At 41.6% G+C, this 15,971-nt stretch overlaps 1 protein-coding gene across 5 annotated transcripts in view; it reads right to left on the minus strand.

Moving 5' to 3' along the window:
* Positions 1-7,372: 7,372 nt before the first annotated feature.
* PFKP (phosphofructokinase, platelet) overlaps positions 7,373-15,971 on the minus strand; it is a 126,581-nt gene continuing 117,982 nt past the window's right edge. For all 5 annotated transcript variants that reach the window (XM_077491115.1, XM_077491112.1, XM_077491114.1 and 2 more), the window contains 3 exons: positions 15,480-15,579; positions 11,261-11,366; positions 7,373-8,180 (listed from right to left, as the gene is read on the minus strand). In XM_077491115.1, coding sequence (XP_077347241.1) covers positions 8,027-8,180; positions 11,261-11,366; positions 15,480-15,579 — 360 coding nt within the window. In that variant the 3' untranslated portion in view covers positions 7,373-8,026. The remainder of the gene's footprint in view (positions 8,181-11,260; positions 11,367-15,479; positions 15,580-15,971) is intronic.

A 15,971-nucleotide genomic window follows, 5' to 3' on the forward strand; every position in this document is an offset into this window, starting at 1 on the left:
GAAAACGCACAAATACTAGGACTCTGTCAATGTTGTCATTGATGAATATGATATACTAAGTAAGTTAGTGCAGAATATCACAACAGGCAGCATGGAACTTGACTGGCCTGCACAGAGTCCGGAACACATTTGGGATGAATTAGAGCGAGGACTGCGAGCCAGGCCTTCTCGTCCACATCAGTGCCTGACCTCACAAATGCGCTTCTGGAAGAATGGTCAAACATTCCCATAGACACGCTCCTAATCCTTGAAGAGTTGAAGCTGTTGTGCAAAGGGTGGGTCAACTGAATATTGAACCCTACGGACTAAGACTGGGATGCCATTAAAATTCATGTGCGTGTAAAGGCAGGCATCCCAATACTTTTGACAATATAGTGTGTGTGTATATACTGTATAAATACACACACACACACACACACACACACACACACACACACACACACACCAGAAAAGAAGCTACAGGTGTCTATGGGGTCATGAATAGTTTCATAGGCTGTGGCACATATGCAGCATTTTCTATATAATATAGCACAGAGCTGGGGGCCCAGCCTGTTGTCCTTTAGTGTGTGTGTGTGTGACTAAAAACCCTAGTAATCAGACGTGGGACTATTGATTTTTATAAAAACTGATATTTTTTTTAGTCAGCCTCTTGTAGAATTGTCCCAGTCTGACTGTGTCCTGCAGATTGCCCCCAGTCTAAAACTGTTGCTTTAGCATGTTTGCAGTCTCTATCTCCTGTAGTATGCCCAGAGTCTCTGGCAGTCTTCTTTTGCATTACATACATTGAATGTTGTGTGTGATCCCTTGCTGATGTCAGAGGCTGACGCTTACACAACTAACTTCAGGACACCTTTCCACTTAAAATACGGCACAGCAGTGATGTCACAGAAGTCGCACTGAGAATATCAACCCTGCTTGGCTTGGTTGTTCTGGGGCCATTTATATCACACAAGTTGCCTTTCTAACCATCCTGCTGACCACCATCCAGCCGTGGCATCCACCTCTGGGAACTGAATTTTCTCCCCTCTTGGATGATTGATGTTCAAACCATTTCCAGGCAAGTCTCCCGGATGATTGTTTCCCCCTTATCCACCCCGAAGTCATTGGTAACATTCACTACCATTTATTTTAAACTTTGACTGTTCAACCATTTTTCAACTTTATGGAATTAATAGCATTGTTTATGCATACAGTACTACGTTGGAATTTATTCATTCTTTCAAAGCGCTACATTTTTTTTTCTTTAACTCTCGCATCTCTTTCCATGCTGTTCCGGCTGCATTGGGTCTGATCCACTTATCTGATTACTCCTCATCAGAACAGTCTAATTGGCCCCTAGACTTGCAGTCCTCCAGGTGTTCTGTGTTTTTTTTGTGTTTTTTTTTTTTTGTGTGCACTACTGGCATTGACATGTTCCCTACTATGCTTACTACCAAAGTGTCTGCTTTTTCCCCCAAGTCATCTGTCTGGGACTGCACAAGAGGAAGGGTGACTCGACCTCCAGAGGCAGGAAACACAACAGGAAGGACTTTAAAAGGGTTGTCCCAGGACTAGTTTGTGTTTTTACCACTAAGAGGAAACCTTTTTCCATGAACTCTCTCTCCTGTGGTGTTTGTGGGGGCTTTTGGAGGAAGGAAAGGCTGGAGTAGCCCTTGCCTCCTAGGAATTTTATTGTTATGAAGCCCTGGTCTGGCCACGTGGGCTGGTACAAGCCCGGGGGCCCTCTGTCCAATTCTACAGTCCATGGAGACTCAGGCTAGCTACTTGTTCAACTCCCCTGGAGAGGATGGCCGCTGCGACACTCCCTATCTCCTGACCAGTGGTGCAGGTATGTCGCTTCTGGTAATGGTGGAGCCAATGGCCAGTAATGGATTGTGTGCGTTCCAGTCCTTCGAGCACAGGAGGGGGTGGGCTTCTGGTGGGCCACTTCCAGTTCCCTATCAAGGTGCGTTTGGCACTTCAGCCTTTATTCATTTCAATGGCCAGAATAAATTAAAATTCTGGCCAATAAAAAAAAAAAAAAAATCCCAAACACCAAATGCAGAAAAACTGTGCCAAACTCTCCTAAACTGGTTTGAAAAAATGCAGCTTAGGTGAGTTTTTAATCACTTAAGGACCAGGCCTCTTTTTCAGATTTGGTGTTAACATGTTTAAAAAAAAAAAACAATATAAAATGTTTGGGGGTTCTAACACCCTAGAGAATAAAACGGCGGTCATTGAAATACTTTTTTTTTACACCGTATTTGCGCAGCAGTCATACAAGCGCACTTTTTTTGGAAAAAATTCACTTTTTTTAGAAAAAAATTTACTTTTTTGAATAAAAAAATAAGACAACCGTAAAATTAGCCCAATATTTTTTTATATTGTGAAAGATAATGGTACGCCGAGTATATTGATACCCAACATGTCATGCTTCAAAATTGCGCCCGCTCGTGGAATGGCGTCAAACTTTTAGCCTCAAAAATCTCCATAAGTGACATTTAAAAAATTCTACAGGTTGCGTTTTTTGCGTTACAGAGGAGGGCTAGGGCTAGAATTATTGCTCTCGCTCTACCGATTGCGGCGATACCTCACATGTGTGGTTTGACCACCGTTTTCATATGCGGGCGCTACTCACGTATGCGCTTGCTTCTGTGCGCAAGCTCGTCGTGACAGGGTGTTTTTAAAAACCTTTTTTTTTTTCTTATTTATTTTAATTGATTTTATTTATTTTTACACTGTTTTAAAAAAAAAAAAGGATCACTTTTATTCCTATTACAAGGAATGTAAACATCCCTTGTAGTAGAAAAAAGCATGACAGGTCCTCTTAAGTATGAGATCTGGGGTCAAAAAGTCCTCAGATCTCATATTTGGACTAAAATGCAACAAAAAAAAAAAAGAAAAGAAAACAATGACATTTTTAAAAAAATATACCTTTTTAAGAGGTATGGGCGGAAGTGACGTTTTGACGTCGCTTCCGCCCTCCTATGGTATAGAGACGAGTGGGGGCCATTTTAGCCTCACTCGTCTCCATACCCAGCTAGCGAAAGGACCCGATCGCCTCCGCCGCTACCGACGGCTCCGGTAAGCGGCGGAAGGTGCGGGAGGGGGGTGGCACCTCTCCCGCCGCCGATAGCGGTGATCTCGCGGCGAATCCGCCGTGGAGACCACCGATATCGTTCAGCCGACCGGCGCCTGAAGAGATGGATATCTCGGTTGTGGCAGCAGCTGCTGCCGTTACCGAGATATCCCTCTTCAAAAATAGGACGTACATCGTCGTGCGCTGGTCGGTAAGTGGTTAAAGGGGTTGTTGTAAACCCTTGTGTTAAAAAAATAAAAATAACAACTATGTCGTACTCCACTGTGCAGTTAGTTTTGCACACAATGGTCCTGATCCTCCTCTTCTGGGGTCCCTCAGCGGAGCTGGTCGCTCCTCCTCTGCATAGAGTGTCCATGTTGGAAAAGACTCTAAGGTGGGCGTGCTCCTGAGTCCTGCATCTGTGTCCATTCACACAGAAAGCGGGACTTGCCTCCCCGTTGTTGGATTTGATATACATCAGCAGGAGCTAATGGCTGCACTGCTATCAACCTATCCCATAAGGACATGAGACACCAGCTAGAGCTGGTGTGCTCGTTCCCGGCCGGAGGATGACAGCATTCAGGTAAGTAAAATGGGGGGCTGCAGCACTACAGAAGGTTTTTCACCTTAATGCATTAAGGTAAAAATCCATGAGGTTTTACAACCCCTTTTAACGCTGATCTTCTCTTGTCAGAAGAAACAGCGGTTACAATAAACCAGTGTGTATGAAGCCTAACGGTTTCCTGTATCATACCAAACCATGCTATTCAGCTGCCCTGCAAATGGTGCCCCCAAAACATTTTCAAAAGCCAAACCGCTTCATTACCCATGCAGAAACTTGTCAGTGGCTTCCTTCACTTGTGTATGCATTGTCAGTGGTACTGCTTAGTCCAGGGTGTCGCACATCATTCTTGCCTCCCACCCTCACATTGCCTGTTTGCAGAGGACAGGGAATGGGAGGCTGAAGTGCCTAATTCCTATGCTGACTTCAGTTACCAAAGAAAGCTCTACTTGCTGCTCACAGATACAGCAGATTAGATCCTGGCTGGGTCAAAACATGGCACAGGCATGGGAACAGTCATTTCAAAAGCGGCTAAATCGCATTGTCAGGTCGGGACCAGAAATAATAGAATTAGTAGAGAAACAGCCAGACCACCAGGTAATTGTTTTGCAATCCCTTAACCCCTTGGCTTCTGTCCTAACTGCTTCTCCCTTCCTTTTCAGTGTTAATGTACACTGAGCTGCACATGCACACCCACTCTGTGCCATGATGATATGACTCCCGTGCCTCGGAGTGATGTCATCAGAGCCTGGCATCAAGTGACCGGAGAGCCAGAACACAGAAGGAAGACTGGGAGAAGATGGTAGGGCCCATGACAATAATAATGACAGACAGATAAAGTGATAGATCTAGATCTATATCTAATCTCTATCTACACACACAAAAAAAATCATATAATTTGTTTGTGGTGTTAAAAGAAAAATCTTAACGCTTTGCAAATTTTGTATGCGTTCGTTATACTATACAAATCTTTGCAAAGACTTGGTGTAGTCAGGTGCATTAAATCCTTTCTTCTTTTTTTTTTTTTTCAGGACAAATTTGGGCCTTCACTTGGTAGTAAACGTTAAGCGATATCTCCTGTTTTATGTGTATGTGTATGTGTATATGTATGTATATGTATGTGTGTGTATATGTATATATATATATATATATATATATATATATATATATGGAAAAGTGGCCCAAAATAGTAAAATCTTTTCTTTTTTTTTTTTAAATTTAGCTGTATGTCTATCTATTATTGTAGCCTACCACTAAAAAACGTTTTATTTGTGCTAATTGCTTAGGTGTATGCTGTGTGGGTTTGTTGTGTATAGCCATAATAGGGTCCAAAAACAATAGTGTTTTTTTTTTTTTTTTTTATCCTACCCAAAACACACTGACACTACATTAAAATAAAAGTTTTTGGATTTAAAATTTAAACTAAGGGTCGGTGTTCTGGCAAGAACCAGCTTGTCAAAATCTCCAATTATGTCACTTTCGGTGAATCTCCAGCACCAGTAATTGCAGATTTCAACACCTTGGCTGTTTTCAGAGAACACCTGTAGCTTATACACTACGGTACACGATATGAGTGGACCTTGTTAGTCTGTCCGCTAGTAGCCAGCAACATGACCATCTCCAAGGCGGCGACAACTTTTTTTTTTTTTTTTTTAAGCTGGTGTTCTGTCAAAACAGCCAACTTGTCATGTACCATAGTGTATACGCTGCCGGTGTTCTGTCAAAATGGCAATTATGGCTGCTGGTGAGTCACCAGAAATGTTGTAATTGGAGATTTTGAGGAGTTGGCTCTTTTGACAGAACACCGGTTCACACCAGGCATCGCAAAGGAACGCAATCGCATTCATTTGAATGGCTTGAAATTGCACTGCACCACACCTAACATAGATCATACACTACTTTAAAAAACACACTGGGACCAGATTGCACGGTACTTCTGAACTGATCCGGTGGAGCCAGACGCACTGTTTTGGGGGTTTGTCGTTGACTCATCAATAGCACCCGCTGCAGAACACAACTGCAGTGCATTTTGAACACAGTGCATGGAACGCAGATTTCTGTCTGTGTTCTGGTGTAAACTGGACCTTACAACATCCTGTTTGTATCTTATTCTTCATTAAAGAGGAGAACACTGTGGGTTGTATTGGTTTTGATCGCTATTGTAGCCTATCACAGTGATTATATGATCGATAGCCAGTCTTTCCAGGCATTAGGTGGAGACCTGGAGCTATCAGTGATAAGTAAATGTTGGGGTGTTCATGTGGAGAGAATCCAATGCACTATTCCCAATGCACACATTCCTGTGGAAATGGCTGTACTTGTAAGTGGGTGCTTTGTGGCGGCACAGTGGTGTAGTGGTTGGCACTCGCCTAGCAGTAAAAAGGGTCCTGATTCAAATCCCAACCATGACCCTACCTGCCTGGAGTTTGCATGTTCTCCCTGTGCCTGCGTGGGTTTCCTCCCACACTCTAAAGACATGCTGGTAGGTTAATTGGCTTCTGTCCATAAATATGAATATGAGTTGGGGACCTTAGATTGTGGGCTCCTTGAGGGTAGGGACTGATGATAGTCAGGTTAAACTGGATGGACTGGTGTCTTTATTCAACCTTACTAACTATACTATCCATTTTGGTGGAGGGAAGGGGGTTTAGGGTATGGAGTTGTTTTTTCAGAGGTTGGGCTTGGCCCCTTAACTCCAGTAAAGGGGGTCGGCATACCACGATAATTTCATGCTCCCAACCTTGTGGGGACAGTTTGGGGTTGGCTCTTCTTGTTCCAACATGACTGCACACCAGTGCACAAAGCAAGGTCCATAAAGACGAGGATGAGTGAGTTTGGGGTGGAGGAACTTGACTGGCCTGCACAGAGTCCTGACCTCAACCCACTAGAACACCTTTGGGATGAATTGGAGTGGAGACTGCGAGCCAGGCCTTATCTTCAACATCAGTGCGTGACCTCACAAAGGATCAAACAGGAAGAATAGTCAAACATTCCCATAGACATGCTCCTAAACCTTGTAGACAGCCTTCCCAGAAGAGTTGAAGCTGTTATAGCTGCATAGGGTGGGCCAACTCAATATTGAACCCTTCGGACTAAGACTGGGTTGCCATTAAAGTGCATGTGTGTGTGATATAATTACACCCCTGATGGAACTTTCTTTTGGACTAAATTTGGGTACTTTGATGAGAAAACTCCTATAGGTAAAAAAAGGGATGTGTATAAAATCCATACAGGAAAAGTGCAACATGTAAATAAATACACATCATACACAATTTGGGAATGAGAGGATAGTTGTCTAATAATAGCATGATAAAAAGGCAATCAAATATTATTAAAGGAATAAGTAAACTGCAAGGGAGTGAATATGCAACATAATACAAGTCACATTTATTATGAACGTTAACATCCCTTAAATTCAGAGGAAAATAAAACTTGATTGTGAAAAGGAAAAGAAAAAAATGGAGCTTCTTTTTGATAGGGGAGTGTACTGTGCAGTCTTCCCAGCACAAACACAGGAACACACGTATGTTGCCCCATAGAAGAAGAAGACTATCTTTGGTGAGGCCACCCTTCTGCATACACATTAGAGAGCAAAAAAAAAATGTGATAGAGGGACCATTGGGGACATCCATTATGATATGCAATTTCATCTACTATAAATTCTTCTTTGTAAAGAGGAACTAAAAAACTTCTTTAGCCTTAATTCGAAAATAAAGTCACACTTTGAGTAAGTTTACGTCAACAAATTCTGCTTTTGGTTTGCAATCTGTACTTTATTATTCCATTTCTTCCACGCACCTTTTTAATCGTGTCACTGAGGGGGAAAAATAGAAGTTGCACATATATATAGATATATTTAATTTATATATATATAAAGGTGTATCTTTAACATCTCTGATACAAAGTGTAATACATGTATAACTTAAAACACACAACACACAGGAAACAAATTCCACCATTGCAACCCATTTACAACAGTGGCCCAAACATTTCTAAAATAAAAAACAAAACAATGAATTTCAAAGTGAGCTTAGTGATGATATCATTCTCATACACCTTCCTCGATATTGGGTTTTGTAAAGATACATTCCTAGGCTTCAGTCAACACCTCCGAAGGGTATTGGACCTTGTGACTGATAACATTTGAAAGAGATTTCCATAGTGGTCAATCAGCTTCTCCTTTTTAATCTGTCTGAAAGGAGAAGCAGATTTGTTACTACAGGTGTTGGATGCATCTTTCACAGACTTGAGGAGTGAGGCTCGTTATGTGGACATAAAGTGCTGGAACGTGGCAAGTTAAATAACAGAAGACAATTGTGGTAACCATTCTAACCTATGGCGGTAAAGCACACAATGAAGATGGTGGTAGGCTACGAAGAGAGGAATGCCATTGGAGCTCACGGCTGTTAGATGGCCCCCATGTCAGAATGTTGTGGTCGTCTAACATTAACGTGTTCCAGCTGTCCGGCGTCTGAAATGTCGTAGCTGGTCTTGTACTTGGCCAGGATCTTCATCAATGGTCGCAGCTTCAACCACCACTGCTCTTTCGGAATTCTGTGTCTGTTATGAAAGAAGGGATTCTGCATTATAACTGTTCTGATTAATTCCAATTCCAGAAGACGCTAGCTTTAGATGTATCTCCAATTTCAACTGGATACTGTAATGCAGTACGGTGAAAAAAATCAACCGTGTAAATAAAATTGCCTATTTCAGGACACCACCCAGATAGGATATTATAGCTCATTCCTGATTCTTTTTTTTTTTTAAATCATACCCATCCAAATGAGAAGGCTTAGTATTGAGATTCATATGCGCTCGTTGGGACGGGGTGCTTTAAAAATATATATATTTTTATTCTTATTTATTTTACTTTATTTCTTTTTTCACAGTTTTAAAATAATAAATGTAAACATCCCTTGTAATAGAAAAAAGCATGGCAGGTCCTCTTAAATATGAGATCTGGGGTCAAAAAGTCCTCAGATCTCATATTTGGACTAAAATAAAATAAAAAACTGTCATTTGAAAAAAATGACAACAGAAAAATGTTCCTTTTAAGAGGTATGGGCGGAAGTGGCATTTTGACATCACTTCCGCCCTCCTATGGTATGGAGACGGGTGGGGGCCATCTTAGCCTCACTCGTCTCCATACCCAGGACATGAAAGGACCCAATCGCCTCTCTGCCACTACCGACAGCTCCAGTAAGCAGCAGAGGACTCGGGAGGGGGGTGGCACCTCTCCCACCGCCAATAACGGTGGTCTCGCGCCGAATCCGCTGCGGTGACCACCATTATCGTAAAGAGGACTGGCTCCTGAAAAGATGGATATCTCGGTTGTGGCAGCAGCTGCTGCCATTACCGAGATATCCCTCTTCAAAGTGCTGACGTATATCTACAGGAGTCGGTCGGTAAGTGGTTAAAGCTATACTTTAATGGCCAAAAGTATATGAACACCCCTCTATATTGAGTTCAGGTGTTTTCATAAAAGCTATTGTTAATGCTACAGCATAAGCAGAAATTTTAGACAATTATGCACTAGCAACCTTGTATAGACAGTTTGGACAAGATCCTTTCCTGTCCCAGTATAACTGTGTTTCTGTGCACAAAGCCTGTTCCTTTAAAGTAGTTGTAAACCTCAGTCATGAAATCTGCACAAAGCACATATATCTGTAGTGTTTACTTATCTCTCCAAAGCTCTATGACAAGAGCTTTGGAGATGCAGACACAGGAAAGTAGGGCTGCAGATGATGGAATCACGTAAACAGACCACAGTGTCAGGGCTCAGCAGCTCTGATTATCGTGGTCAGTTTGCAGAGGGGATGGTATAGCCAGGCAGGATCAGCCAGGATTTTTAGGTGATACAGGAGGCCAAATTATACAGCACAAACACTGTGCTGTATAACATGCTTTAAGGTAACAGGATCTGTTTTTTGTTTTTCGGGTTAAACACTTTAACACAGAATGAATTCAGTCTGTTTCTAGGGCAAGCAGATATATTTGCTGAGTGTTTTAACTTCCCTACCACAAGGTGGCAAAACCGTGCCATGATAAGGGAACACAATGTACTGGCACTCTGTTAAAGCATACCTTAACCCTAACAATAAGCTTCACGCATTTGGCATTTTATTATATTTGTTTGATAAGTTTACAAAAACACTTACTGTTCTTGTATGAAATCTTGTGAGCCGATAACTTTCTGTGCTCTCTGCCTGTGCTGTTATTAGTTACATTACTCTTAATTGGCTTTGAGTACTACAGGACCACACTGGTACAATATGAAGGGGGGGTTGTGGTCCTATCATTTTTCTGTTGTCCTGATACACTAAGATGTGACAGCATTGTCATCTTAGAACTGGAAACATTTTACAGGTGGCTCGGTTTCACTAGGTAAAGGACAAAATGCTTGAAATAATAACAGCCACCACATCTAAGGACTAGTAAGCTCTAAAATATTCAATGTTTGTTCTTGGGTTTAGACATGCTTTAAGAAACTGATCTGGTGGAGTGAGCTTTAGTTTGGAGAGGTGGAACCAAAAAGTTGTAAAATGAGCACTTTCTGGCTGTACAGTAACTGAATTTTACTTCTAGCCAGCTTATTATCTTAATAAAATCTAAAAAAAAGGTTTCTATTTTCTCAAGATGATTCTTCTAATACACTAGCAAACAAGGCGAGGGGGGGGGGGGTATACTAGAATCTCCTACTTTGTTTGACAGTTTCCAGCCTGTGTCCCTTGAACTTTCTTAAAGGATAAGCTCATCTTATTTATTTGCCCATATTTAGGGTGTAACATGTTACTCTGGAGTAGCTCCACGGCACTCCCCCGATTCACCCTCTGTGACAGAGGGTGGGGAATCCTCTCCCTTTATCCCCTGTCATATTTTAAAAACAGCCAAAACAGCCGTGTCATTCATTCAAGGAGTTCTGTGAATGAATGAACTACAAGTGCCATATTCCACGGCGGCAGGTGGCTGGTAGTTCTTAGTGGGCCACAAGAGCGCTGATGAGCACCCTTATTGTTCATTGCTGCTTCCTGCAATTCAGTCACTGCCTGCCTGGTGGTACAGTCAGAAATCTGTACTGAGAATCTGCCGGAGTTGATGGCGGGTGTAATGCTTTGCTGACTGCAGTGTGAAAAATGATAAATGCACAATTTTTTGACCTGCAAAATCATGTGCATATATGTATATATATATATATATATATATATATATATATATATATATATATATATATATATATATATATATATATATATATATATATATTTTTTTTTTTTATTTTTTATTTTTATTTTTTTATTTTTTTAAGTTGAACTTAGCCTTTATGTATAATGAAGAAACACTTCAATTATTATGTAATGGACCTAAAGGGAAGCAATACAACAAGAAATATAGGGGTTTCCATTGCTGCCCTCTCTTTGAGTAAATGCTTTTTGCCTGGCTTAATGATTTCAATACTTTTTGGAACTAGCATGGAGATGAGTAAGAAAGTCCTTATCTTCACAATGTCATTGGAGCCTTTTGCAGCAGCATGGCAGCCAAAGGAGTAGTATAGGAAGGTCAAGAAGCAAAATTTTAAAAATAGAAATATCCTAGGAATCCTACACTAGTCCATCAGGATGTAGTTGGCTCTCAGTACTCACTTGAAGTCAGTTTCATCTCTCAGTTGCATAACTGGCTGGAAGACGAGGGCGCGCCTGCGCATTCCTAGCAGGCAGACGCTGTCTTCCGTGTTAGCAAATACTCTGCCTGCAACGGAAAGAAAACATTATAAAGGAGCTGCATACAGGACATGATCATTGCCAAGTCTGACAGTTCTGCGGATTCTTACTAGGCTTCCATTTAGGTGGAACATGTTCTATGGGATGGGGGCTGATCATATTGGAAAGTGTAGGGCTTAGTGATTAAAATACAAGATTATTGTTATTTTGATTACTGTTCACTCACAAACACTACACAGTATTGGGCAAATCGAGTGTTAGGCCTGATTCACACCTATGCATTTTTTGTGCATTTTGCAGATTTGCACTACAGAATGTGTTCCATAGGAAACAATGTTAAATGGACTGTAGTGCAAATCTGCAAAATGCTTAAAGCACTAAAAATGCATCGGTGTGAATCAGGCCTAAAGCACATAAGGAAATACAACAGTCAGTGAAATTACATAGTCGGTAAGGCTGAAAAAAGACAATAGTCCATCCAGTTCAACCTGTGTAGGTGTATATGTATCAGTGTCTATAATGATTTCCTATATCCCTGTATGTTGTGTCCTTTAAGATGTACATCTAACGCCGTGTACACACGATCGGAATTCCGGTCAGAAAAAGACAGATGAGAGCTTTTCATCGGAAAATGCGACCGTGTGTATGCTCCATTGGAATTTAGCTGTACGAATTTCTGCCAGCCAAAAATTTATAGCATGTTCTCAATTTTCCCGACAGAAAAACTTTCTACCTGAAATTCCGATCGTGTGTATGCAATTCCGACATGCCAAAAATCACGCATGCTCAGATTGAACTAAGAGACCAAAGCTACTGGCTATTGCACTTCCTTTTTCTAGTCCCCTCGTACGTGTTGTACGTCACCACGTTCTAAACTATCGGAATTTGGTGTGACCGTGTATAGACAAGATAGCTTGAGCGGAAATCCATTGGGAAAACCATCAGAGCTTTTTCCAGCGAGAATTCCGATCGTGTGTACGCAGCATAAGAGTCTTTTAAAAATATCCATACTCCTTGCAGCCACCACCAATTGTGGGAGAGAGTTCCACATCCTTATAACCCTATCAATGAAGAACTCCCTGCACAGTTTTAGGTTAAACGGCTTCTCCTCCAATCTCATTGTGTGGCCCTGTGTCCTTTTACACTCCCTGGTACTGAATAGTTTATTTCTTATGCTGTGATCCCCATTGAGATTGCTACCATGTCTCCTCTCAAGTGTCTCATATCCAGCGAAAATAAATTTAGTGTTTGCAGTCGTTCCTCATATTTGAGGTCCTCCAATCCCCTTATTAGTTTTGTTGGCCTTCTTTGGACTCTCTCCAGCTCAAGCACATCCCTTCGGAGGACTGGCGACCAAAACTGGACAGAAAACGACAGATGTGGTCTAACCAGAGTTTTATAAAACTTACAGTAGACTTAATTTTGAACCACAATTAAGGAGACAATGTCATCCAGAAAAACTCTTCAGGTTGCTCACATAAACTGTCTCTGCTCTTGTATATTGCTTTGTATCACTAAGGCCGCGTACACACGGGCGGATTGTCTGCCCAACTTAGTCCGCTGAAACGTGTTTCAGCGGACAATCCGCTCGTGTGTGGGCTTCAGCTGACTTTTTCAGCGGACAGTCTGGCGGACTAAGTCTTTCGGAATTTCCGTAATTTTGTCCGTCCAGACTTGGTTTCAGCGGACAGTCCGCTCGTGTGTAGGCAAGTTGGACGGACTAAGTATGGCGCATGCTCAGAAAGGATTTACACGCCGAAGGTTGCATTGCAGTGTATTGGACGTCGTATTTCTAGTCCCGTCGTACGTGCTGTACACGTCATCGCGCAAGCTTTCAGCGGACTGTCTGTTCATCGTGTGTGGTCAAGTCCGTTCATTCAAAAGTTGGACGGACTGTCTGTCGGATTGTCTGACGAACTTAGTTGGGCAGACAATCCGCCCGTGTGTACGCGGCCTAAGGCCTCATTCACACAGGCATTCTTGCATTTACCTTTTCTAAGTGCAAGAGAAGTGATCTGGGGATTATAAACACGTTTTATGCCTCCCAGATCTTTTTGTCCTGTGATTAGATGTGTGTGCTTTAAATTAGGCTTAGGTGCACTCCAATAGTACACCAACACACCTCCCACGTTCAAGTGTTGCAGTACACCACAGTGCACAGGAATGTATTATCATGTGTTGTGGTGTGCTGCAATAAAATAAATACTGCAGACTTTTTTTTACTGGCAGTTTTGGTGAATTTGAAGCTCATTTTTTTTAATGGGCTGCCTTAAAGCTGTATTCCACAAATTTAGCAACTTTGTAAAAACTACAGGTACGCCATGAGTTAAATCCTAATTATGTGGGCTTATCTCTGTTTTTCATATCCACCAGGTTTATGGCTATGGAGTCTGTGAGAGAGGAGAGAAGCACAGACAGTAGCTATGCCCACACCTCCCCTCTGCTGCCTACTCACAGAAGCCTTTGGATTTTGTCAATGAGTTCACATAATACAAAGGCATCTGTGAATAGGCGGGGGGACCGGAGGGGCAGGCATAATAGCTGTAGCGACACTCTACACTTGAAGGGGCTGAGTCCAGTCAGAGCTCTGGAATCTATGCTGGTGAAGCACAATGGACTTGTCAGATATAAATAATAGAGATAAACCCAGGAGGTGCCAGGCACCTTCTTGGACTTAAAGAGGAAGTTCACTCTGGAGAAAAAAAACATTTAATGTCAGCAGCTACAAATCCTGTAAACTGCTGATTTTTAATAAAAGGACACTTACCTGTTCAGGTATCCAGTGCCGTACTTACCTGGGCTAATTCTTCACTAGGCTTCAGGTTCCTAATTGTGGGCAGCTGGCTATACTACTTTTGGATCCTCAGCCGCCTCTGCATGACTGAGCCGCGATGTGCTTGGTCAATAGTCCTGCAGTCTTTTGGGACCTGTGATGCATCCCAGAAGACTGCAAGGAGGGAGAGAATAACCTGCTCGGATCACCTAGGTGATCTGAGTGGAAATGGGAGCAGGTACCTGACAAGACTAGGTACCCGCTGCCCCCCCCCCCCCCGCCAAAAAAATTATATGCTGAAATGTGGCAGAGGAGAAGGACTTAAAGGGGAACTTCCCCATTTGGATGGAGTTCCGCTTCAACGAAGTTGCTGAATGCCTGGAATTCAGCTTTAATGCAAAACGCGTTGGCAAAGTGTGAAAGCAGTGAACTGAATCATCTTTCCAATCTACACAGACTCTTTTTTTTAAATAGCTACAGTCAATGCCCACTGCATATTTCATTACAGGTATAGTCTAAAAATAACAATGCAATATATATAAGAATTGGGCTTATTACACATAGCATTCTGTGTATTACTTTCCTCAAAGTGACTCTAAGATGATTGGTGCCTATCTGGTTATATAAATCTATGTTGAGAATATTAGTGAATTCTTTTTCTTGGTTAGTGAATAACATACAGTACTAGCTACCAGAATACAAAGGGGATATTTTACTGTTGTACCATTTTATTTCATATACTGTATGTTACTATGCAATAATATTATGGATATGATCACGGTTACACCAAGAAAAAAGGAAACATTACCTTCCTCTAAGTATCCCGAGTAGCCATCAAAGTAATGACAATATAAAAGCAAAAAAGAAAGTATATTTAGCTAATAACTTTACTAGTATCTAGAAGCCAGCGGCATGCAATGTGTGCAAAGCAGTCTTGCAAAACACGGAAGGGAAGCAATGTGTAACAGGCACAATATATTAAATTTGGGTTCAGACAGTAAAACAGGGATTATTCAATAGAAATTACAGTACAATTGTTAAGGGGGTTCCATTTTCAGTTGAAAATAAAAAGCAGGCACATCAGACAGGCATTGTACTACCCTGAAGTGAGGACAATGTCAGGGAGGCCAGTGGCAGCCTCCATTGCTGGTGCAGAACCTTGACTATGACAGCTGATCTGATTGGCCAATGCCAATGTATATTGCAAAGGTCCATACGTTTTTTTTTTTTTTAGCAAAATAGAAAAAAATAATTTCTATTAAAAAATAAAGGCAATACCAATGAAAGATAAGGCATTCAATATGCCTAAAGGAAAAGTTGAAGAATATGTAGAGAAGGCTATTGCTAATCAGACCTTCTGTAAGTTACCTTTTCTATAACATTCTTTCAGCTTCCGGGAAATCCACTGAATGGCTTTGGCTGAGATTTTTGTGCCGAAGTTCCTGTCGAACGGTGACGGTGCTCCTCCCTGTAAGCGACATATTCCGTGTCACTATAGCTGTGATTAGTATTTGATACCAAAATGACACTGAAATGTTCCCACACTGTACTACAACCTAATGATGAGTTTACAATTCGATTCATTAATTACAAGCCGTGATGTGCGATTACCGTTTATAAAAGGGTTAAAGGGAGTCGGTGAGGACAAGTCACTAAAATGGAATAAGCATGCTGGGCAGGAAAGTCAGACTTTTCAGACTTCACTGGATGCATGTTTGTTCCAGGTGTCACACAACAAGAAGGATTAGTATGAAAGCCCCATGAACCTTTCACTAACTCCGTAAGTGCAGTTGCCATGTTTCTCTTTTCACAGGTTTAAAGAAGAATTCCAGGAAAAAAAAATATATTTTCTAATGCAGT

Source organism: Lithobates pipiens, unplaced genomic scaffold (assembly GCF_037356315.1).
Source record: "Lithobates pipiens isolate NorthernLeopardFrog02 unplaced genomic scaffold, aLitPip1_a1.2 Scaffold_19, whole genome shotgun sequence".
NCBI lineage: Eukaryota > Metazoa > Chordata > Amphibia > Anura > Ranidae > Lithobates > Lithobates pipiens.